The sequence below is a fragment of the Diabrotica virgifera genome, chromosome 8, assembly GCF_917563875.1.
Source record: "Diabrotica virgifera virgifera chromosome 8, PGI_DIABVI_V3a".
NCBI lineage: Eukaryota > Metazoa > Arthropoda > Insecta > Coleoptera > Chrysomelidae > Diabrotica > Diabrotica virgifera.
The window spans coordinates 87981416-88005747 of NC_065450.1; the positions used below are offsets into that span (position 1 = coordinate 87981416).

Below are 24332 nucleotides of genomic sequence, written 5' to 3' on the forward strand. Positions count from 1 at the left end.
GAAATTTAACACAAGATAAATTCTTTATTGAACGCTTAACAATGTCGAAAAAAATGACAATTCGCAAATTATTTATCGGAGTTGACAGTTACTAAGCTACATTGTGGCTTGGCAACTCTAGATTATTGTTACGATTTCGAACTTAGTGCAAAAATTTATAGGGATTTACATAAAATTGGCTACAAAATTAAGCAGGATTTGAAAAGCTTGAATTTTATTTCGTTTTATGGGGTTTTAGAACAAGCAAAACTTTTTATCAAGAATGACATTTTTCGCTAAAATTGAAAATAAAAAAGTTTTTCCTCTTGAGCACCCCAACCGTGGACACACTGTATATCCCGTTCATATTCCGAAACCTTCCGAACCCCGTCGTCTTGGCGAGCTGAGCGATTTCGAGGGTTCATAAACCCCATCCCATACGAGAACTGATCGTAGACCCTCACACCTCTTTCCCCCTGGCGAGTTGAGCGAGATGTCCTCTCCATATATGTCCACTTCACATTAATAAATAAATGCAATTCCTAATCTACTCGATCGTCGTTTAGTATCATTCATTCATGTATCGTCACATCGGCCCAAGGTTTGCGAAAGTCCGATATGTAGATTGTAATTAATAAGTAAATTAACAAGTAATTAACGCTAATTACCTTATTTTGTATGTTTTGGTTTTAAAATAAACATCTTAAAAACGAATCCTGCCTTCGACTGAATTTGTTACCCGATATCATCACATTGCCCCTGCTTTTCATTTTTAAATTTAATTTTACATTTTCAATTATAGCTCCATCTATTCATAATTCGAAAAGATGCCTCGAATAAAAGTTACTTATTTTCACGTAAGGAATCCAAATCTGCAATAAAAAATGGAGGCTCCTATTTAGGATTTTAAAGTAACCCCCACCCCACCTCCGTGGGATGGAGGTTACCGTAAATATTGAATATGTGTATTTTTCAGTTTTTCGATCTCCCCCTTCGATCTCGATTTCCTTACGCCCCCTGTATTAAGAGCCAATATATAGTAGGGGTACATTTACAGGGTACAAGGTTTCCCCCCATGTGATTTTCTGACGCGCTTGAGTAACTGCAAAAATCTCCGCTTGGGCTCCCGTCCCATAAACAACTATTAAAACTAATCTACAAAATAATAGAACAAAACAGAATTAGTCCAGGAACCGAAGCTTTTCACCTCGCAATTTTTACAGAACGGATCGATTCGCTTGAAAATTTGAGAATAAGTAGTGGATAGTCCAAGGATCAAAATCTATATGATGGCGAAAGGCGCTTTTACCGTGGGGGTGGTTGCCAACCCATCTCGGGGGTGGAAATTTTTTATTATATTTTGACCGCAAAAGTTAATAAAAACACTCATTTTAGGCAAAACATGTTCTATACATTTTTTTGATAAAATTAATAGTTTTCGATTTATTCGCTATCGAAAGCGTTAGTTTTGTATCGAAAATATCAATGTTTTTCGATATTGTACTCATTTACGATTCACTCAATTTTTGCCGTAAAAAAAATTTTTTCAAACCAAGTTCTTGGGAATTAAATAACCTACAATTTCATATTTAAACATTTTTTCATAACTCTGATGCTAATCTTTCTATTCTGAAGAAAATGGCATTTTTTACCAAACTACAAAAATTCTTTATTCGTTTTTAAATCCAGTTTTTTAAAAACTAATCATTCTAAGCCAGTCAAACTTCTGGAATCTATTAATAATGCATAAATAAAGAAGAGCAAATAAGGCCAATGCTTAAAAACACCGCTAACTTACATTATTATGTTTCCAACTGGATTTTTCCTATTTTTTTTTTTTTTTCAAAAAAATAAATTGAGTTTTTAACCGTAACTTTTTTATTTTTTATCCTAGAAAGTTTGTCAAAAAAGAATTTCGTAGGTGTTTATGAGACCTATAAGGCTGTTAATATTAAATCCTTTTAAAATCCTCAGTCGCAAAAAGAGGTGACTTTGAAAGGGTTGGTAGAGGTGGTTTTACATGTTATTACAAGTTTTAATTGTCAATAGCTCACTCAATTTTTGCCGTAAAAAAGTTTTTTTCAAACCATGTTCTTGGGAATTAAATAGCCTTCAATTTTATATTTAAATATTTTTTCGTATCTCTGATCCTAATCTTTCTATTATGAAGAAAAGAGCATTTTTTACCAAACTACAAAAATTCATTATTTGCTTTCTCCTTCTCCTAACTTCATTTTTTTTAACTAATCATTATAAGCCGGTCAAACCTCTAGAACCTATTGACAATACATAAATAAAGAAGACCAAATAAGGTCAATGGCTAATTTTAATTGGGGTGGTGAGTAGGGGGAAGTTTCCGATCACGTTTTCGCTAAAAAAAATAGGGACTGACATTATTTTTATTATAAGTCACTTAATTTTTGAGCTAGAGACTACTTTTTTATATTAGAAGATAGACATTTTCAAATACTTTAAATTAATTTGAACAAGTTATCCTCGAAAAATGCATAGTTTTTCCGTCTTTTGACTTTGAAACTACAATATTTAGCATTTGACGAAGAAGAACTAACATATAATAAATTATAGCTCGATTACTATTGGTCTTAAATAAAATTAAAAAAAACGGTTTTGTTTATTTTCTTAAAAGGTACATTTTTGTTAAGCAAATTTCTTTTGATAAAAGGAAAACTTTTTCAGTTATTAGCAGAAAACTGATTAAAAACATTGATTTTTTCGATATAAAACTAAGACTGTCGATAGCGAATAAATCGAAAACTATTAATTTTATCAAAAAAATTTATAGAATGTTTTTTGCTTAGAATGAACGTTTTTACCAACTTTTGCGGTCAAAATAAAATAAAAAATTTCCACCCCCGACTTGGGGTGGCAACCACCCCCATGGTAAAAGCGCCTTTCGGCCTCATATAGATTTTAATCCTTGGATTGTCCACTACTTATTCTCAATTTTTCAAGCAAATCAATCCATTCTGTAAAAATTGCGAGGTTTTGAGGTTGTGCTTGAAATACCACAAGAATGGAGATCAAGCATCCTAATACATCTCTTCAAAAAAGCAGACAAATCGAACCCGGAGAATTACACAGGAATTAATTTATTACACACAACAACTATAAAATTATCCAAAGTAATCTGGCTAATTGGCTAAGCCAAAGCCATTAGAAAATAAAAAAAACTTGGGCTCCCGTCCCATAAACAACTATTAAAACCAATCTAAAAAATAATAGAACAAAACAGAATACCACAAGAATGGAGATCAAGCATCCTAATACATCTCTTCAAAAAAGCAGACAAATCGAACCCGGAGAATTACATAGGAATTAATTTATTACACACAACAACTATAAAATTATCCAAAGTAATCTGGCTAATTGGCTAAGCCAAAGCCATTATAAAATAAAAAAACTTACGCTCCCGTCCCATAAACAACTATTAAAACTAATCTAAAAAATAATAGAACAAAAGAGAATACCACAAGAATGGAGATCAAGCATCCTAATACATCTCTTCAAAAAGCAGACAAATCGAACCCGGAGAATTACACAGGAATTAATTTATTACACACAACTATAAAATTATCCAAAGTAATCTGGCTAATTGGCTAAGCCAAAGCCATTATAAAATAAAACTTGGGCTCCCGTCCCATAAACAACTATTAAAACTAATCTAAAAAATAATAGAACAAAACAGAATACCACAAGAATGGAGGTCAAGCATCCTAATACATCTCTTCAAAAAAGCAGACAAATCGAACCCAGAGAATTACATAGGAATTAATTTATTACACACAACAACTATAAAATTATCCAAAGTAATCTGGTTAATTGGCTAAGCCAAAGCCATTAGAAAATAAAAAAAAAATTGGGCTCCCGTCCCATAAACAACTATTAAAACTAATCTAAAAAATAATAGAACAAAAGAGAATACCACAAGAATGGAGATCAAGCATCCTAATACATCTCTTCAAAAAAGCAGACAAATCGAACCCAGAGAATTACACAGGAATTAATTTATTACACACAACTATAAAATTATCCAAAGTAATCTGGCTAATTGGCTAAGCCAAAGCCATTATAAAATAAAAAAACTTGGGCTCCCGTCCCATAAACAACTATTAAAACTAATCTAAAAAATAATAGAACAAAACAGAATACCACAAGAATGGAGGTCAAGCATCCTAATACATCTCTTCAAAAAAGCAGACAAATCGAACCCAGAGAATTACACAGGAATTAATTTATTACACACAACTATAAAATTATCCAAAGTGATCTGGCCAATTGGCTAAGCCAAAGCCATTATAAAATAAAAAAAAGCTAAAGTGATAAACAAACAGTGAAATTTTAGCACAAGAATAACAGGGTTTTAGGTCGGGAGGATCATGCACCGACGACACTTGTGGCAAAGCCAAATGGAATAAATTCACTATTTCGTAAATGAGCGATTTGTGGAAGACAAAACCGAAACAGGTCGATTTTTATTTTTAAGTTTCGTGTTTTTGGCATATATATCATACTAATAACGTTATCCATCTGACGTGATGACGTAATCGATGATTTTTTTAATGAGAATAGGGGTCGTGTGCTAGCTCATTTGAAAGGGAATTTCAAATGCAAAAAAATTTAATCCTGGGAGTGATAGGGGGTACCCTTTAATTTATTTATCCCCTGTATAAGTGGAAAGTTTGATACGCCACAGTCGACGCATGTGCTATTTAAAAGTGACGGAATGGTGCTCATATGTTTTCTTTTGGGTTCTACTAAGTTATAGACTCTTACGATGTCTAAAATGATTAGCAAATTGTACTTATCCTGGCTCTTAGTCTATAGCATTATTATTTGATTTTGGTTATAAATGGAGATACCTTTTGACCAATATCTCAAAAATCTTACCTTTGATCTGGGCTCAATCACATCCAGACTATATGTCCATGAAGATCGATCAAATGATCGACTTTATCGAACTTATCGGTTACTTGATAGAAATCCAACCAGTCCGGATCTGGACGCGGGCTCTGTTTTTTCTTTGTGCGAATAATATCAAACGCTCCTTCAAGAGCGTTGAGGTGAATGAAGTAAAGTATGTCGGGATAATATTAGACTCAAGACTTACTTGAAATCATCAGATAGAAAGAATACCGAAGAGAGCGGTAACTACGTTAATGGTAGCCAGACGTACTCATGGAAAAATGTGGGGTTTGAGACCAGACATTGTACATTGGATTTATAACATTTTGGTAAAACCCACAATTACATATGCATCAGTGGTATGGTGGCCAAAAGTGCAGCAAAAAAGCGCCATCATCAAATTAAGCAAGGTGCAATAACTTCCTTGTTTCGGGACCCCGGGGGCTATGATTGGCACACCTACGGCAGCTATGGAGGCACTACTGGATCTCCCTCCTTTACATATACAGTCAAACCCGCTTATTAGAATACCTCTTAAAGGAATATCCCGGTTTAAGGAATAGGAATTTGAGGTACCGAAACGTTTCTAATAGCAACCAATGATCGGTTATTAGAATATGCCGGTTATAGGAATACTTTTGACTAGCACGAAGGCTATTCTAATAAGCGGGTTCGACTGTAATAATAAGAGGTGAGGCGAGAATGGGATATTAAAGACTGCGAGAAAACCTGAGCAACATACCAGTTAAATCAGGACATAGTAGAATAATAAATGAAACTAATGATGCTGAATGGATGGTGATTTCTAACCATATGGCATCCAGATACAAGCCTGAAGTACCTTTTCAAGTAGACATTTGCCCACGAGAGGAATCGGACAGACGGACAGAGGAAACTCTCAACCCAGACTGCAGGGTTACACCTGGTATACGGACGGGTCTAAAACTGCATAAGGTTCGGGCGCAGGAATATTCTGTAGTGGTGGAAATGTCAACATTTCTATTCCACTGGGAGAATATACCTCCGTATTTCAGGCAGAGATTTTTGCAATATTGCAGTGTGCAAGAGAAAACAACTTGAGGGCCTTCAAACTGCAGCGGGTTAACATATGCACAGAGAGCCAAGCAGCCATTGGGGCTCTTATAAGCCCTAAGGTGAACTCTAGGCTAGTGTGGGAATGTCGACAAGAACTTGACAAACTGGCGCAACATAACAGTGTTATACAGGTATGGGTTCCAGGTCATCGGGGCATATACGGCAGTGAAAAAGCTAATGGCACTTGCCAGGAGAGCATCAGCTACAAAATACCTGGGTCCAGAGCCGGCCGTGGGAGTGCCAAAAAGCACCGTCCGTGAACGTAAAAAAGCCTGGATCCGAAGCGAACACAACACACTGGGAGAGCATACCCGGTCAAACATATGGCAAGATGTATATCGGACGGACATGTGCTAGTAGGGCTGAATTACTGCTGAAAACAAGCAGGAATCAGCTCAGAGTCATAACAGGTTTCCTCACTGGGCATGCGCCAGTTAAGGGTCATCTGCATACAATGGGGCTGTTTTATGGAGACTTAAGCTGCAGACTCTGTAACAGAGAACCTGAAACAGTCAACCATATCTTGCACGACTGTGAGGCATTGGATTGAAGGCGGCAAATACATTTCGGAGACATCGAAGTGACTCCAAATACAGTGCGTCCATAAAGTAACGCATAAATTCGATATTTCGTAAACCGACTACTTTAAGGAAAAGTTCCGAAACCGGTCGATTTTTATTTTTAAATTACGATTTTTTGGAATATATATCCTACTAGTGACGTCATCCCTCTACGCGTGATGACCTAATCAATGATTTTTTTAAATGAGAATAGGGGTCATGTGATAGCTTATTTGAAAGGGTATTGAATTCTCTATTCAATAATGTAAATATTAACATAATTATTTATACAGGGTGATCAAAAAAATATTTTTTAATTAAAATAATTGAGACAAAAAGAAGAATGTATGTAATTTATTTAATTCAAAATGCGTTTTACTACTGTCAGAAAACAGAAAAAAAATTTATTTGACAAATAAACATTGATTTTCGCTTAAACGAAATGTTCAAACTGGCAAGAGACAGGTGGGTGGCAGCTTTAACATTGAATTTAAGCGAAAAACAATATTTATTTGTCAAATAAAATTTTTTTTCCTGTTTTCTGACAACATTAAAACGTATTTTGAATTAGATAAATTACATACATTCTTCTTTTTTCTCAATTATTTTAATTAAAAAAATGTTTTTTTGAACACCTTGTACAAATAATTATGTTAATGTTTATATTATGGAATAGAGAATTAAATACCCTTTCAAATGAGCTATCACATGACCCCTATTCTCATTTAAAAAAATCATTGATTACGTCATCACGCATAGATGGATGGCGTCACTAGTATGATATATATGCCAAAAAATCGGGAATTAAAAATAAAAATCGACCTGTGTCGGGATTTTTCCTTAAAGTCGCCGGTTTACGAAATAATGAATTTATGCGTTACTTTATGGACGCACTGTATATATGGCACCCACCCACTACACCTGTATAAGCTGGTACAGGGTTCCAGAGTTCTGGAATGGGTTTTATAAAGGAATGGAAGATGTACAATAAGCCAAATGGCTGCAGTACGACCGGCTCACAACAGACGGCTTCCAGAGAAAAAAAATACTATTTTTTTTCTTACTATTTTTCTTTGCAAGAAAAAAATACTATTTAATAAAATAAATTCTTGAAGATACTTATCCCACAACTCTTACCTTTGATCTGGGCTCAATCCCATCCCGACTATATGTCCATGAAGATCGATCAAATGATCAACTTTGTCGAACTTATCGGCCACCTGATCGAAATCCAACCAGTCCGGATCGGGAGGGGGGCTTTGTTCTTTTCTTTGTGCGAATAATATCAAACGCTCCTTCAAGCTTAGACCTAGTTCCATTCGCTTGGGAAATTTGAACGGTTTTATTCGTTTGAATCCTATCTGGTGTGGTGTATACGTCTTGTATCCGGTTGTGAAAATAAGGTACTTGTCAGTCTGAACAAATCTAAAAAATAACACAAGAACCATGTATTCGAATAAGTCATACATGTAAATATCTAATATACAGAGTGGACCAAAAGTCTGCAAACATCTAATTATCTCTTAAATGGACAGTCCGAATGTAGAAATCCGGCATACGCCTATTCTGTAATATGGAGATTTCAAATTTGATACTTGCAATGTTGCCAAATTTACAATTTTTCTATCATTAGTCACTTTGATTTTTTAAATATAACACCCTGTATATTGTACCTTTATTGAAACCTCCACTTTCATACCAGTTCAACCGTAACAATACTATTGATTTTATGTAGTCAGGAACATCTTAAACAAATAAAACAAAAGCCTAGAAACGCCTAATTGTCTCAAGAATTTTTTTTATTTAAACTATGTACCACTAAATTTCTACAACCTTTTCTATAACTTTGTTGTTATAGAAAAAGTTGAAGAGTATATATACTTAGGACAAAAAATAATACTAAATACGGAAATTCAAACGGAAGAAATAAAAAGAAGAAGAAATTTAGCATGGGCAGCATTCGGGAAACTGAACTATACAGTGATGAGCACGCTAATAACCGGCAAAATAGCGCAAAAGATGGAAAACGTATTAAGTTGTGAGATAAAAAGAAATGAAACTAGTCGAGCTGGGAAATTTAGCGATATTAACCTAAAAATTTACATTATATTGATTGTTTCCAAGGACGTATCGGATAAGTTTAGCAACTGCCACTGTCACAGTGACAGTTTTATTTGACATACTCAACTGAGACGTGTAAAGGTGGGAAACAATCAATATAATGTTAATTTATATGTTAATATCGCTAAATTTACCAGCTCGACTAGTTTCATTTCTTTTTATTTCACAACTTAATACGTTTTCCATCTTTTGCGCTATTTTGCCGGTTATTAGCACGCTTATCATGTATACTCAGAAATCAACAAATTCAGCTACATCTTAGATCTAAAGTTTTTGATGCATGCATTATTCCGATATTAACATATGGGGCACAAACATGGACAATCACAAAAAAGAATATGAATATACTCAGAGTCACTCAACACGCAATGGAAAGAGCAATGCTAGGCAAATCACTTAAGGACAGGAAATCAAACACATCAATAAGACAGAAAACCAAAGTCACCGATGTGGTACAAAAATCATTAAAATTGAAATGGGAATACGCTGGACATGTAGCTAGGAGCGATCTAAACAAATGGCACAGAACAATTCTAACCTGGAGACCATACGAACACAAAAGACTCAGAGGCAGACCTCCTATGAGATGGACAGATGATCTGAAACGGACTGCCGGGAAAAATTGGCTACAAGTAGCGTACAATCAAAAACAATGAAAAGGAAGACTTGAAGAGGCTTGTGTTCAGATGTGGACGTGAATGGCTAGATGATGAAGAAGAGACCACTAAATTTGAATGCCTACGTAATCTAGTCAAGTGTTCGATGTTCAAAATGTCCTCTTTTGTTAATTTGGTAGTAGCCTAAACGATGGTAGACTACGTCTATTACATTTCTCCATGTTTCTCTAGAAATGAATATGGATTCATCGATTATTCTCTGCCTTAGACCTGTAACACTTGCTGTCCAATAAAAGTAACCTTTAGGATTCAAATTGGGTGAGCGAGGAGGCCATTCAATACTACCCAATTCATCGTTTAGACTACCCAACATTTAGACCAAAATGAACTGGAGCTCCGTCTTGCTGAAACCATATCTCATTAAAACTGGATCCAAACCTGTTTTTCAGGGCAGGTACAATTTCATTTCTAAGTAGTTAAAATTTAAATTTTCCTTGGTAAAAATAACGGCCCAATTATCCAAGTACCCACTATACCCGACCATACAATTGGTTTTTGTAGTCTTGAGTATGGTTTTCACGCATTTTCTGTGGATTTACCACACTCAGAGCCATTGTGCATTATTCGCAGATCGAATAAGCAGAAGCTCAGTGTAAAACAGTCCCATATGCAGAAAAAAAGGGCTGTTTTTCAAAGACAATGCAGCGTCTTACAAGGACGTTATAACAATGGCAAAAATTCATGATTTGTGCTTCAAATTACTTTCTCATCCACCTTATTATTCTGATTATTAATTCGACCCTATCCGAACATTATTTGTTCTCAAATCGCAAATAAAAAATTCAGCTCGAACGAAGAGATAGTTTTTTAAGATAGAAAAAACGCCTATTTTGCAGAACCTCCAGAATCGTATTATTAGGATGGCATAAAGAATTTGGAAAATCGCTGAAATAGTTGTATTGAGCTAAAGAATTTTCTGAAAAAACCTGTTTTCATTTCAAATGAGGCTACTTTGTACAATACAATACACAAAAAGGGTAACAAGGAAGACTGCAAGAACTATCGCTGTATTACTGTAACCAGAACCTTTAGTAATTGCACCTTTTGAGATCGAACAACAAGCAGGATTCCTAGCAAGAAGATCCTGCATCGACCATATCTTCACGATCAACCAACTCAACGAAAAAAAAAGTAGCCAGAGACAGAGAAATACATCTACTATTCGTCGATCTAACTAAGGCATATGATACCGTACCACTTTGTAAATTATGGCAAGTCCTGAAAAAATCCCCTATTAATATAACTTTTATAAAAGCAGTGCAAAATTCTATAACAACATTCAAGCAAACATAAAAATCAACAACAGATTAGCCGCTAGCCTTACGGTAAATAAGGGACTACGACCGGGAGCAGCTTATCGCCTACACTGTTTAAAATCTATGTAAATGAGGTCTTAAATAAATGGCGGAAATCATGTTCTGGCATGGGGTTACAGCTAAGTGACGACTCAACACTATACACACTACATTTTGCTGTCGATCAGGTAGTGATTGCCCAGGATAAAGATGATCTAATATTTATGACAAACCGGCTGTTTCTAGAATACAAAAGAATGGGCCTATACGTCAATATAAAGAAAACCAAATACATATGTATAGGAGGACAGAAAAATTAGTTAAAACTAGAGGAGGATATGCTTATTAATCCAAGCTCTGATTGTTTATACCTTGGCACGAGAATCCAACAAAGTGAAAGGACAGAATTCGAAATCTTCTTCTTCTTTAAGTACCGTGCCCAAATTTTTAGGCGTGGGTAGCTTCCATAACAATTTGCCGATATCGTTCTCGATCTTGTGCGACATGTAACAATTGATCTGCTGATAAGCCAGTCCATTGACGAAGGTTTCGGAGCAATGAATATTTCTTTCGACCAATTCCTCTTTTTCCGTCGATCTTTCCATTGAGTATTAACTGCAGCATCCTGTATCTGCTACCTCTCATTATATGCCCCAGATATTCAAGTTTTCTCTTTTTTATCATCTTCATTAAGTCACCTTCACCTTGACCTACTCTGTTTAAGACTTCTCTGTTTGAAATGCGTTGAACACAAGATATTCTGAGCATTCTACGATACGACCACATCTCAAAGGCTTCTAATTTGTTCATCATGTTAACCTTCATGATCCAGGTTTCACATCCATTTAGTAATACAGGATACACATAACATTTTAGGAACTTGATTCTTAGTTGTAAGTTCAGCTGAGAGTTGCTCAGAATAGATCTAAGTTTCATAAATGCTCCTCTTGCAATTTCTATACGAGTTTTAATTTCTTCATCCGGATTTAGTGTCTCGTTTATCCAACATCCTAGGTATTTAAAATGGTTAACTTTTGTTATTGATTCATCATTGACAATTAGTTGCATAGGGCCGACGCCGACGTCTTGTTTACTAACCACAAGTAACTTTGTCTTTGTTGCATTTATGTTAAGTCCGTTATTGGAGCATTCCCTAGTGACTCGATCTATAAGGAATTGAAGATCTTCGATATTTTCAGCCATGATCGCGGTGTCGTCTGCATATCTGATGTTGTTAATAGTTTCTCCCCCGATTCGAAATAGAATTCGAAATAGAGGAAAGAATTATGAAAGGAAAGTTATAGGAGCTTTGAACTCACTACTTTGTCAAAAACCATATAAAAAAAAGAAAACAAATCTATATATTAGCATCTTTAAAAGCGTGATACTGTATGGATGTGAAACCTGGCAACTGAATAAGCGAACACAACAAAAGTTGCTCGCATTGGAAATGGACTTCTGGCGAAGATCGGCCTGCATCTCTAGAGTCTCATACATAACGAATGAACGAATACGAGATATGAATAGGAAAATAAACATAATAGAAGAAATTCAAGAAAAACAACTTTGTTGGTATGGCCATGTACAGAGAATGGAGGAACATCGACTCCCAAGAGTCCCAAAGCTGATAATGGAATGGCAACCCCTGGAAAGAAGGAAATGGGGCAGACTGAAAACTACGTGGATAAGTGGAATCCAGAAAGCAATGTCTGATAGAGATCTAGCCTCCGAGAATTAAAAAATATATAAATTTAAATATTTGCTATTTGCGGTTCAAATGTTTTTAGTTTCAAACACATATCCCGCTTGCCACGTTCATAATGAATCGGGTTCAAAGTGCAAAGATGTTCAACGGTTGTTACTCTGTCATATTTGACGAAAGGACCGACGTATCCCACGTGGAACAGCTTTTTCTAAATTTGAGATATACTATATATATATTTGAAAATACCGCATAACATCTATTCCATTTCGTTCGTTGCGATCCGGGACTGCACGCTGGGGTTTGTTTTGGTTGGATCGGAGAGAGCAGCATATGTGCCTCCTGATGAGAGACTAATAAGTTTCGAAACCGGTAGAGGTGCTTGCTGCACTCTCTGATTGGACTAGAATATGGTTCGGCTGTATTTTCGTTTTGAAACGAAATTGAAAATGGTTATTCATTTTTGATTTACATTTACTCTGATTGGAGTACGAAGGGAACCATTCTCGTTGGAACTTTACCGCGCTGAGCAGATGGGACGTGAATTGTAAATTGTAGAATTCCCTCATCTTCCTTAGTCTCAGCATCCGTATGGCTTGCAAATTGTAGAAGCCTCGGAGGTGTAACCAGAGAAGGTTCCCATTGTTTTCATTCTGGTGGGATGTAGAATAGCATTATGTTGTTTTATATGCCATTAGAGTGAAAACTTAGTCTTTTTAGTATTAAACTTGTTGAAAGATCTGCACTTGGATCCGAAGAAATGTGTAGGAATAGGTACTGACGGTTACGGAGTAATGAGCTCTGAAGCAGTAGGTGCAGTAACAGAAATAAAAAGGTCGCAAAAAATGAAGTTAGATATCCTTACTTGAATCATATTTTAAACAATTTCCTTTCAACTCCTATTAATGTATCATCCATCAGATACACAGTGGGAACAATTAATTCAGTAATTTTGTTAACAAGTCAGCCAAAAGAAATAAAGTCTCAAAACTGAAACTCGGATCAAATGTAAACACAATGTTTATGTGAAACACAATGGGTTGAGCGCCATGAAAGCGTAATCCAGTTAAGATTTCACATTTTACATATACCTAATTGAAGAACTAACATTTATCTTAACATGGAAGGATCCAAGAGTGCTACACTTACATTAACTTTGCTGAATTATTTATGCACATCTGATTTTCTAGTGTCAATGATGTCACTGATTGACATACTAAAATTAACATTGCCACTTGTTTATTAACAACAAGCCGACTTGTACAAACAAAATCTCTTACTTACGCCTACGGCTGTTTCCAATACCATGTTGGCTTTGAAAGGTAGATCTAACTGCGAAGAAAGTTTTAGTAAGATCTTTAGCGAAATTAAAGAATTAGCAGACGAATTGAACGTTAAAGCGAAGTTACCTAGATTTATGGGTAGCAGTGCCGGCCGGTCAGGGTCGGCAGTGCCGACCCACACATTTATAGATATATATTTTTTTAATATTTGTATCTGTGAAGTAATAAAAATCTGTCAGGTAATACAGAATAAATTTTATTCATGGTTTTTAAAAGGATTTGATCAATTCGAGCGTTAAGTGATCCCTGCGCATAACAGACTTCTCAAAAAATGAATGATCCGAGCCATTCATCTGACTTTTCGGCTAGCCAACCCCAACTCATCCGTAGCTTGACGATTTACACGTAAAACTCAAACGAAATAACAAGTCGATGAGCAAGCGAACAAACAATCTCTCCGTAGGCATTAAGCGGCAGGTACGGCACATGTAAATCTGCCGGTCGGTGTTTCATTTGGAAGCATCGGCAGAAATTGTCAAAAATAATCACGCCGTTTTACGTCGTTTAATTGATATTGTAATTTTTTAAGTTGTCAGGAATTATCATGTAGTGGACACTATGGATCGAAGCATTTGTTAAAAATCAAAGTACCTAATTATAGAGAATTAATAAAATTGTTTTAGAAATATTTACTAAATAGTTACATTTTGAATAACGTTATTGAATCTGAAATTTAGAAAACCATTTGCTTTTCGCTGGAAGTAGATGAAACTTCTGATTATCATGTCATTCACAATAATTATCAATTATTGTTGTTCGATACGCGTTACGTGATAATATTTATGAGAGGCTTTTAGGTTTTAGAGACGTGAGTAAAAGCAATAAGGCAGAATATATGTTTGGTGTTTTAAAGAACAGATTAAAATTTTTTGATATCAAAAATAAATTGGTAGGGCAAACTGGGGCAATCTTATGACGGCGTTGCTGTGATGTGTGGTGAATTGAATGGTCTTTAGGCAACAGTTAAAACTATTGCATCACAAGCTTTATTTACTCACTATTATGCGCATATAATGAATTTAGTTTTGCATGATACGTGTAAAGAAATAAAGAATATCGTCTTTTCTTGCCAGTTTAGCTCACCTAAACGGACTACTGCTTTAGAACAAATTTGTTTCGAAAAAAAAGCAAACAGTTTGTCAGACGCGATGAAATTTTAAATCTCGGTTAGTTTTATCTAAGCAGATTATCTCTGGTAGTTTTAGTATCTGTAGCAGATTTTCGTAAACAGCTTTTGGAAGTTTTTGATTTTATTATCGAAGGCGACGACTTTGAAAGTGGCGATACCTCGATTCGTGAAGCAATCGGTTTGAGAACTTTATTAAATAATTACTCTTTTAATATTCTTTTAAATATTTTTAAGACAGAGTTTGCCCAAGATATTTATGGTTGTTCATAATCAGTCAACTGACATTATTTATTCCAAAAACAGAATAAGAAAGCTGGTGCAAAATCTCAGAGATTTTCGTAATGATAGTAGTTTCCAATATATACGCAGTGACTTTTTGGATTCTCTTGATATTTCCGAACCATCCCAAAAAAGACAACGACATACTTATCTCGAAAAAACGAGTAGGTATATCTTGAAATTTTGGATACCTACTATTATATGCTAATAGATACTCGTTTTTCGAATTTTGAAGATTTGCAAATTTTTGACCTCTTTGACGATTCAAAATTTAAAAGTTACCTTCGCCAAAGAATTTCCAAGATATTTATTATTACAAGTTAGGTTCTTAAAAATTATGCCGATCCAAATATTTTCAAAAAGTGGGATAAGTTACAAAATATGTAGGTATGTATAATTCTATGTAGTAAATACTGCAATTCATTACAACAAACTGTTCATCAATTTTCTTATTACGTATTTCATCACGTATTGTCGAAACACCATGAAACAAGAGAGAATGTCAAGTACATCAAATAAAAAAATAACAAAAAACAACAAAATCTCCTATGATGATTTAAACCTTTTAGTTTGATGGTATACCTATATGAGGAGACAAAATAACCTTGCCGACCCTGTCTCTAAGACCACGAGCCGCCACTGATGGGTAGACAGACTAAGAGAATCATTAATCGAGGTGGCCCATAAAAATATTACAGAGTTACAATTTACATACTTCTTCTACACAATGTTTGTACCGATTTAACGTCAAGACTACATGTCACCTCACTGGATTATTTGGGTTACAGGGCATTATTTCCACACTCATAACTGATTCCCAAGGAGAAAAAGAAGTGGAACTATTAAAAATTTAAAGAAAGCAGTTGAACAGTTTTCGCCTATCATGGACATGTGGTGATACACAGACAAACACTATTCTGTTGACAGATGAAGTAACAAAGGTGCTTAACGTTTGTGACGCAAATGTCTTTATGACACCCAAAAGGGTATGAAAAGTCTCTTAAAACTCACTATTTTAACCTTAATTTTAATAAAATTTCCCCCAGACCCCCAGGTGTCTTCCCCAAAAAGTTCATGGCCCCTCCCGAAAATCGTTCCTGGATCCGCCCTTGGATCTAGGGCCAGGAGATTGAACAGATCGACGCGGCTTGAAAATAGGAACCGAAAGGCGCAGGACGCTATAAACCGGTATTATATACTGGGTTGGGATAAAGTATGGAACCAAGCAAATATCTTGAAACGAAAAGAACAATATTTATGAAACTTTGCATGCAAGTACAGTGACGCAAGAGGCATCTGATGCCATATTTTTTGTTACTGCTCCACGTCCGGTTTCACCGGAAATACCCTTAACTTATTTACTTTAAATGGGATACCCTGCATATTTTTGCAGTTTTTAAAAGAACTTGTTATTTTTTATTCATACATACCAAATTTGGAAGAAAAAATTTGTTAAAAAGTGTCTGTAAAATTTTTTTTGTATTAATATAACGTAGTAGGAAATAAACGAGTACCATCTATACCAGGGGTGGGCAAAGTGCGGCCCGTGGGCCGCATGCGGCCCTTTAGACATTTTTTTGTGGCCCGCGCAGAAAAATAGAATTATTTTCATTTAAAGATTTTTTTTAATTATTGCTAATATTAATAATATAATAAAATATAGATAATACAGCTATTAATTAACACTTTCGCAGCGGGTGATTTTTCTGCAAATTTTCAAAATAACGCAGGCAATTATTTGAGTTTCCGGCAGAGTTTTGTCGGCTCTCTCAATGAAATCCATGAAATTTTAACAAAATGGAAACGATATTATTTTTGAAGTAGTCAGGAAATGTTTGGAAAATTTTAAACTAGCCCGTAACCACCTAATACGTGTAACAACTGACGGAGCACCAAATTTAAGAGGAGCAAATATTGTAATGTTGAGAAAACTTACGTTCATGAACAATTTCCAGAACATGATTTATTATTTTGTCACTGCATAATCCATCAGCAGGTATTGTGCAAAAATGTTTTGCAAGTAGACATCGTCATTTCAATTATAACTAATCTTAGTTATTAAAGTTAGTTTTAAGGCTGATTTATGTTACACCGGGACGTGGACGGTACGGCGCGCAGAACAATAAAAATCGCACGTCCTCGGCACTTCCCGTTCCCGCCTCGTTCCGTCGTAAGATAAATCAGCCAATGCTTTTCATATCGGACGATCCTTCAACGCGTCCGTCCCGTCCATGTCCACATTGTAACATAACTCCGGCTTTATGCGTTCAACAGGATTAAATCATCGTGCATTCATAGCATTTTTGGAAGAGTTATAGAAGCAGGACATACTGATGTCTTATACCACAATCATATTCGATGGTTAAGTTTAGAAAAGGTTCTTAAAACATGCTGTGAATTAGGGAGGAAATTGCTTTATTTTAGAAATCAAAAACTGCGATAAATTTGCTAAATTTATTTGTTTTGAATGCAAAATGAAACTTTTAAAATGAAACTCAAACTATTCATTGATCATATAAAACAGCAAGAATTCATTAAATTATTTCCCTCATGAAAATCATTAAATAATGTACCATAAAATAAGTTTAAAATTTATGAACAAAAACTTTGTAATTTGTTGACGAAATTTGAAAATCGTTTCAAAGATTTTGAAGAAATATTTTCCATTACCACTTTTAAGTAATCATTTTTCAGTTTAAATTGATTCCGTACTAGTCTACATTCAATCAGAAAATAAGCCACAATTTAAGTTTGAAATTAAATTTATTTGACGTTTCGATTTCCACTTCGGAAATCGTTATAAAATACAAAACATTAACAAATTAAACTAATTAAATAGATTGTCTGGGATATGGCGCGTATAATGGGATTTATCTCATTATTAGGATCTTTTAAAGGTCCTTAAATTAACTAAAGTATTCGTCAGATATTTATTTATGAAACAGTAAACATTACGCATATTTGTTATAATAATTGCAAAGTACAACACCTTAGCTGAATTGCACGTTCTGCTTACTCAACAAGGTTGTGACTATTCATTTGACACACTAACGAGAATATATACAAACATATTTTCATAACGAAGTATTTGATAAATATGGGAACACGATCAGATTTGAGTCATTAGTGGGTCAGTAGAATGAGTTAGTTAGGTTTGGGAGGTTGCTGCCGTTAGAGCAGAATATTGTTCTATCCTATCAACTGAATACATTTATATGGTATTACTCCAAACAAAATAAAGTATGAGTACATAGTGTATTCCTGATAGTCAACCCCATCACCAGAGCAGTTTAAATAACCACGTACCACCATACGCGGCTGTAGTTTCGTGTTGCAACGAAATTGAAAATGGTTATTCATTTTTTATTTACATGTTTATTCTGATTGGAGTACGAAGGAAACCATTCTCGTTGGAGCTTTACCGCGCTGAGCAGATGGGACGTGAATTATAAATTGTAAAATTCCCTCATCTTCCTTAGTCTCAGCATCCGTTATGGCTTGCAAATTGTAGAAGCCTCGGAGGTGTAACCAGAGAAGGTTCCCATTGTTTTCAGTCTGGTAGGATGTGAAGCAACATTTTGTGTGTTGTTTTATGTGCTATTAGATTGAAAACTTAGTCTCCAATTAAATAGATGCTTAATTTATTATTATTTTGTATTTTGATAACGATTTCCGAAGTGAAAATCGAAACGACAAATACATTTTATTTCAAACTTAAATTGCGTCTTATTTCCAAATAAAATAGTAAATTGCATAAGATGATACAAGGAAATTCCACTTCAGAACAATATTAGTCAAAAAAGAAATAGGTTTGACAGACAAAAAAGAAATTGAAAATAAAAGTTGTCAAAACTATAAACGCATTTTTCTCAAAACTGCTTTTTTTTTAAAGGCAGTGGACATTGTAACTTGACAGATCCAGCTGAAATTTTTCATAGATTTTCTAAGCCATTTCGTGAAGTAATTTTCGAGATATTTTTTCTTTAACAACAATAAATATGTTGATTTTTACCCCTTTTTTACAAAAAAAAAATGTTATTTTGACTTCTCAGTGATAACAAAAACTCAAAAATTATTAAAACTAAAAAACTCGACAGCTCACCTCGATAAACTCATAAGCTTATAAAATATTTTTAAATTTTTTGTTTCATATGATTCAATGACGAGTTCTGCTGTCTATTGCAAAATTCATTTTTTTTAAGGTATCAAAAATTTGCCGCCGTTAACTTCTTTTTCAATATTTGGTCTTGAATTTTTTTTTAATATTCTTTCAATAGGGAACTTGCACAATTTTTTTTTATTACATAATAATGTTCAGTTTTGTTTAAAAATGAGATTTCCAAAATTTCACGCTTCAAAAACTCGTAATAACTTAGAAATACGTATTTAAAGTCTTCAGCGGTATAAAATAGTTTAAACGACCCGTGACGTCACATAGTTTTACATTAGTTATTATTATGGTTATATTTCGCTGTGTCTAGGTACACGCTAACGTGTACGCAAATAAAAAAGTTAGGTATGTACAAGCGAATTAAACTTCATCAAGCCAGTGACGTTATTATTTAGCGTGCGCAGTGACTGTATATTTTGGTACATGCTATTTTGATATGTTTAGCGTGTGTTTGATAGAAAAATATTTGTTAAAGGAAGGGAAGCAGAACTATTCAGATGTTTCAAACTTAATTGTAATAAATCAATGTATATATTAAAGTATATATTTAGGTTAGCAAAATAAATACAGTGAAACTTGGATAATTCGAATCTCAGGGGACCGTTAAAAAAATTCGAATTATCCAAAAATTCGAATTAAAAAATAAATCTACAAAAACAAGGATTACCTACAAAAACCTGCAAATGATAAACATCAGGAGTTGATCATCAAAAAAACAGTATGTAGTTGATCATTTTTATCGCTTGGAGATGTTTTTGTTCCTAATCTTGCCAGAGTTTTGTCATCCTAAAAAAATGGGCTAACAAAATTCGGCCAAAAATACCAATTAAAACATTTACAAGCTATAAAAAAGACCGACTTTATTTTTTCCAAAGAGATCCGAAATTTTTAGCTGCTTTTTAGAATTTATCTTCTCAGTAATGACAAGATATGATCTTCTCAGTAATGACAAGATTCTAAGATATTCAGAAAAGATAGCAGAAAAGTTCGAATTATCCAAAATATAATTCGAATTATTCACGACTTTTTACCATTACTTATATAGGAAATGCTAGGGACCAGAATAAAAATTCGAATTAAAGAAGATTTCGAATTATGGAAGTTCGAACTAAGCAGGTTCCACTGTATATGTATTTAGTTGACATAACACGTAAAAAATATTGTTAAAATAATTTTTCTACGTAAGTTAATTATTATAATCAACTATTCTAAATGGGAAATAAGCCACAATTTAACTAAAAAATTGATTTTATTAACGTTTCGACGTCCAAATCGGATGTCATTGTCAAAGTACAAAAATTAGTCAGATTAAATAAATTATTAGAAAAATTTTTTACTAAGCAACACCATTTTTGTTTAATTTAATAATATTTTGTATTTTGACAACGACGTCCGATTTAGACGTCGAAACGTTAATAAAATCATTTTTTGGTTAAATTGTGGCTTAGTTCCCATTTAGAATAGTTGATTACAAAAATGCCACCAGGATAATAGCTTCAGAACAAGTTAATTATTATTGTGAAAGCTTTAGGTCTTCTTTTTATTTTAATCTTTTACGGTAATACATACTATTTCATTTATAACTAAAAAAAATATATACTTATTAATTTATAGTCTCTTATCTTTTTCGTACTGTTTTAAAATGTTCTTAAACTCATTAAAAGAACTAAATAATTGTCCACACTCCGTAGTTAATTTAAAAACAAACACTAAACAAATAAAAAATAAGAAATCACTGACACTCTAACTTTTTTATTTGCGTACACGGTAACGTATACCTAGACACAACCTTATATTCAGGTATATTCTTCTTCTCCTTCTTTAGTTCATTGGCCTCCACCTACTTGGGTATTTGGCAAGCTCAACGTCGTGGAATAAGTCAAAAATATTTATATTTTAATGACATGACATTTATCGTATGTCGTTGTAATAATATATACCAGTTTGTTAAAATTGTAGTTTTATACTGTTTTTGAAGGAAAGGAACGAAGGTTTACTATTGAAAATAAAACCATTTTGTAAAAGTACGAATTTTTCTATGGATAGTTCAAACGATCAAAAACACTTGTAACGTCACATAAATGTATTTTCTACTGACGTTTATAACGTCTAATTTAAAATTCTGTTTACTTTATTGGAAAAATGTAAATGTAAAACCAAGTGACGTCACGATGCGTTTTGGACCACCTGTTTTAATTTGAATTTTTAATCGTCTTTAGGGGCCAAACGAAAGACAAACAAAACTTTTTTATCTTTGATACATGTTTTAAATTATGTTGTGTTGTGATTTATAACATTTTTTTCGAATTTAAAAATTTATGCAAGTTCCCTATTGTATCGAATATATTTAGTTAATTTAAAAACAAAATAATTCTACAATAGTTTCAAACAAAAATTCACAAAAATGTGCTACCGTCCCCCCCCCCCCACTCAAATAAAACAAAATTAAACAAAATTAGTGTAGAGTTAAAAATTCGAACATTTTAAGGTAACAAATATTGCGGCCCTAGGTAATATACCTAAAAAATTATGTGGCCCTTACTAAAAAAAGTTTGCCCACCCCTGATCTATACTGTAGACTAAAGTTGTTGTTTACATGCACTGCATGACTTCTTTGAATTTAGTATAGTAGGTAACTGTTACTGAACTAATTGACATAAATAAGTTGTATTAAAAATGGTTCATTTAAGTGAACAAAATCGTATTGAAATATTAATGATAATAGGTTATGGTGAATTTTCATTTTTTGGAGGTGAATTTTCCAAATCGATGGATTGGACGTAGTGGATTCATAGAGTGGCCCGCTCGTTCTCCGTACCTCAGCCCGTTAGATTTTTTCTTTGGGGTTATCTAAAATCACGTGTTTACGTTAGGCGACCAACAGGCTTGCAAGATTTGAGACACAGAATAATAATTGATGGATGTGAACTAATACGACGAGAAATCTTGCAGAGTGACTCACGAATTTATTTATAGTCTTGCACGTTGTCAGGAGGTGAACGGCGGACATTTTCAACATTTGAAATTATTTTTTTTTTATTTTTATTATCATTGGTCTAACGTAAATAAATTTACCTATTTTTTAACTGTAAAGAGATTTATTTCTTGTTTTAATAGTTTTTTCTTCCAAACTTGGTTTTTTAAAAGTTTTTTAAAATTTCCAAAAATATACAGGGTGTCCCATTTAAAGTAAATAAGTTAAGGGTATTTCCGGTGAAACCGTAAGTGGAGTAGTAACAAAAAATATGGCATCAAATGCCTTTTGCGTCACTGTACTTACATGCAAAGTTTCATAAATATTGGTCTTTTCGTTTCAAAGATATTTGCTTGGTTCCATACTTTATCCCAACTCTGTATAAGAGGTTACATACGATATTTTATTTCTATACTACAAATTTTACCCATATATTAATTTAAATTATATTTACCTCTCAGTTTCAGTATCACACGATGATTCTGAACTGTTGTCGTCAGTATCTTCAGTCGGTTTATTCCCTACGTCTTCTACTTCTTCATCGCTGTCTATGGCAGTCCACGATTCAGATTCAACCTTTCTGTAATCTTCGTTATACCAAATTGGATGAGGAAAGTCTTTTTTCATTGAATCCAACACGGAACTGTACATAGCTTTAACAAAAAAGCCTTTTTAACATAATATTTTGGAAAATTTAAAGACAATTAAGTGTTAAGCTAAGTATTAGAAAAAAAGAGTCAGTCCTATTCCGAGGCATTTTTCCGGGTCTGTGAGTATGCTTTCTTTTTTAGGAAAAAAGAACAAGACTTTAGATCCGGACGATCATGTAACGATGCAGTTTTTGTCGTCAGGCAAGTCATGGAAAAATCACTAGAATACAACGTCCCGGCTTACTATTGCTTCATAGATCTACAAAAGGCATTCGACCGCATTCACCTGTTGTATAAACGAAACATACCATCAGATATTATCAAGACTATCGAAAACATATACAGCAAAAATAACATACAGGCCAAAATTAGTAACAAACTAACACAGCCGATACCAGTGGAAAGAGGCATACGTCAAGGAGACGTATGGGTATCATTGAGCCCGCTGCTGTTTAACCTCATTATGGATGAAATTATTTATAAGTCAAAATCCTCAGTCATCATCGTCATTCTCTTTGCCTTATCCCTATGCGGGGTCGGCTTCCCTAATTGCATTTCTCCACACAATTCTATCTTGCGTCATATCAATGTTAATCCCCTTTACCAACATGTCCTGCCTTATTGTCTCCCCCCAGGTCTTCTTTGGTATTCCTCTCCTACTCCTTCCAGGAATCTGCACTTCAGCTATTCTTCGTATTGGGTGATTAACGTCTCGACGTTGAACATGACCAAACCATCTTAACCTATGCTCTCTTATTTTGGCATCAATTGGTGCCACACCTAGACTTCTCCTAATATACTCATTTCTGATTTTATCCTTCTTTGTCACTCCACTCATCCATCTAAGCATTCTCATTTCCGCCACATGCATTCGTTGTTCCTCTTTCTTTTTCACTACCCAACATTCAGTTCCGTGCATCATAGCCGGTCTTATGGCTGTTTTATAGAATTTTCCCTTCAGCTTCATTGGAATTTGTCTGTCACACAACACACCACTCGCTTCTTTCCACTTCATCTATCCAGCCCTAATTCTACTGCATGCATCTCCATCTATTTCTCCATTACTCTGTAATACCGATCCTAGGTACTTAAAACTATTGCTTTTCACAATCATTTCACCATCCAAAGATACCATTTTATTTGTAGTAACTCCATCTTTAAATGAACATTCCAAATACTCTGTTTTTGTCCTACTAAGTTTTAAACCTTTTTCTCCAGAGCTTGTCTCCACTGTTCCAGTTTTTGTTCTAAGTCTCTTTCACTATTTCCTATTAACACTACATCATCAGCATATATTAGGCACCATGGAATACTACCCTGTAGTTTCGCTGTTATCTGGTCCAAAACTAATGAGAATAAATAAGGACTAAGCACCGAGCCTTGGTGCAATCCTACTTTCACCTGAAATTTATCAGTCTCTCCCACACCTGTCCT

The 24332-nt window shown here is 34.2% G+C and overlaps 1 protein-coding gene across 1 annotated transcript in view; it reads right to left on the reverse strand.

The window, feature by feature from the left end:
- LOC126890784 (F-box/WD repeat-containing protein 5) overlaps positions 1 to 24332 on the reverse strand; it is a 124308-nt gene that overhangs the window by 23781 nt on the left and 76195 nt on the right. Inside the window, exons 5-6 of the mRNA XM_050659975.1 lie at positions 22703 to 22901; positions 7695 to 7982 (exon numbers count right to left, since the gene is read on the reverse strand). Coding sequence (XP_050515932.1) covers positions 7695 to 7982; positions 22703 to 22901 — 487 coding nt within the window. The remainder of the gene's footprint in view (positions 1 to 7694; positions 7983 to 22702; positions 22902 to 24332) is intronic.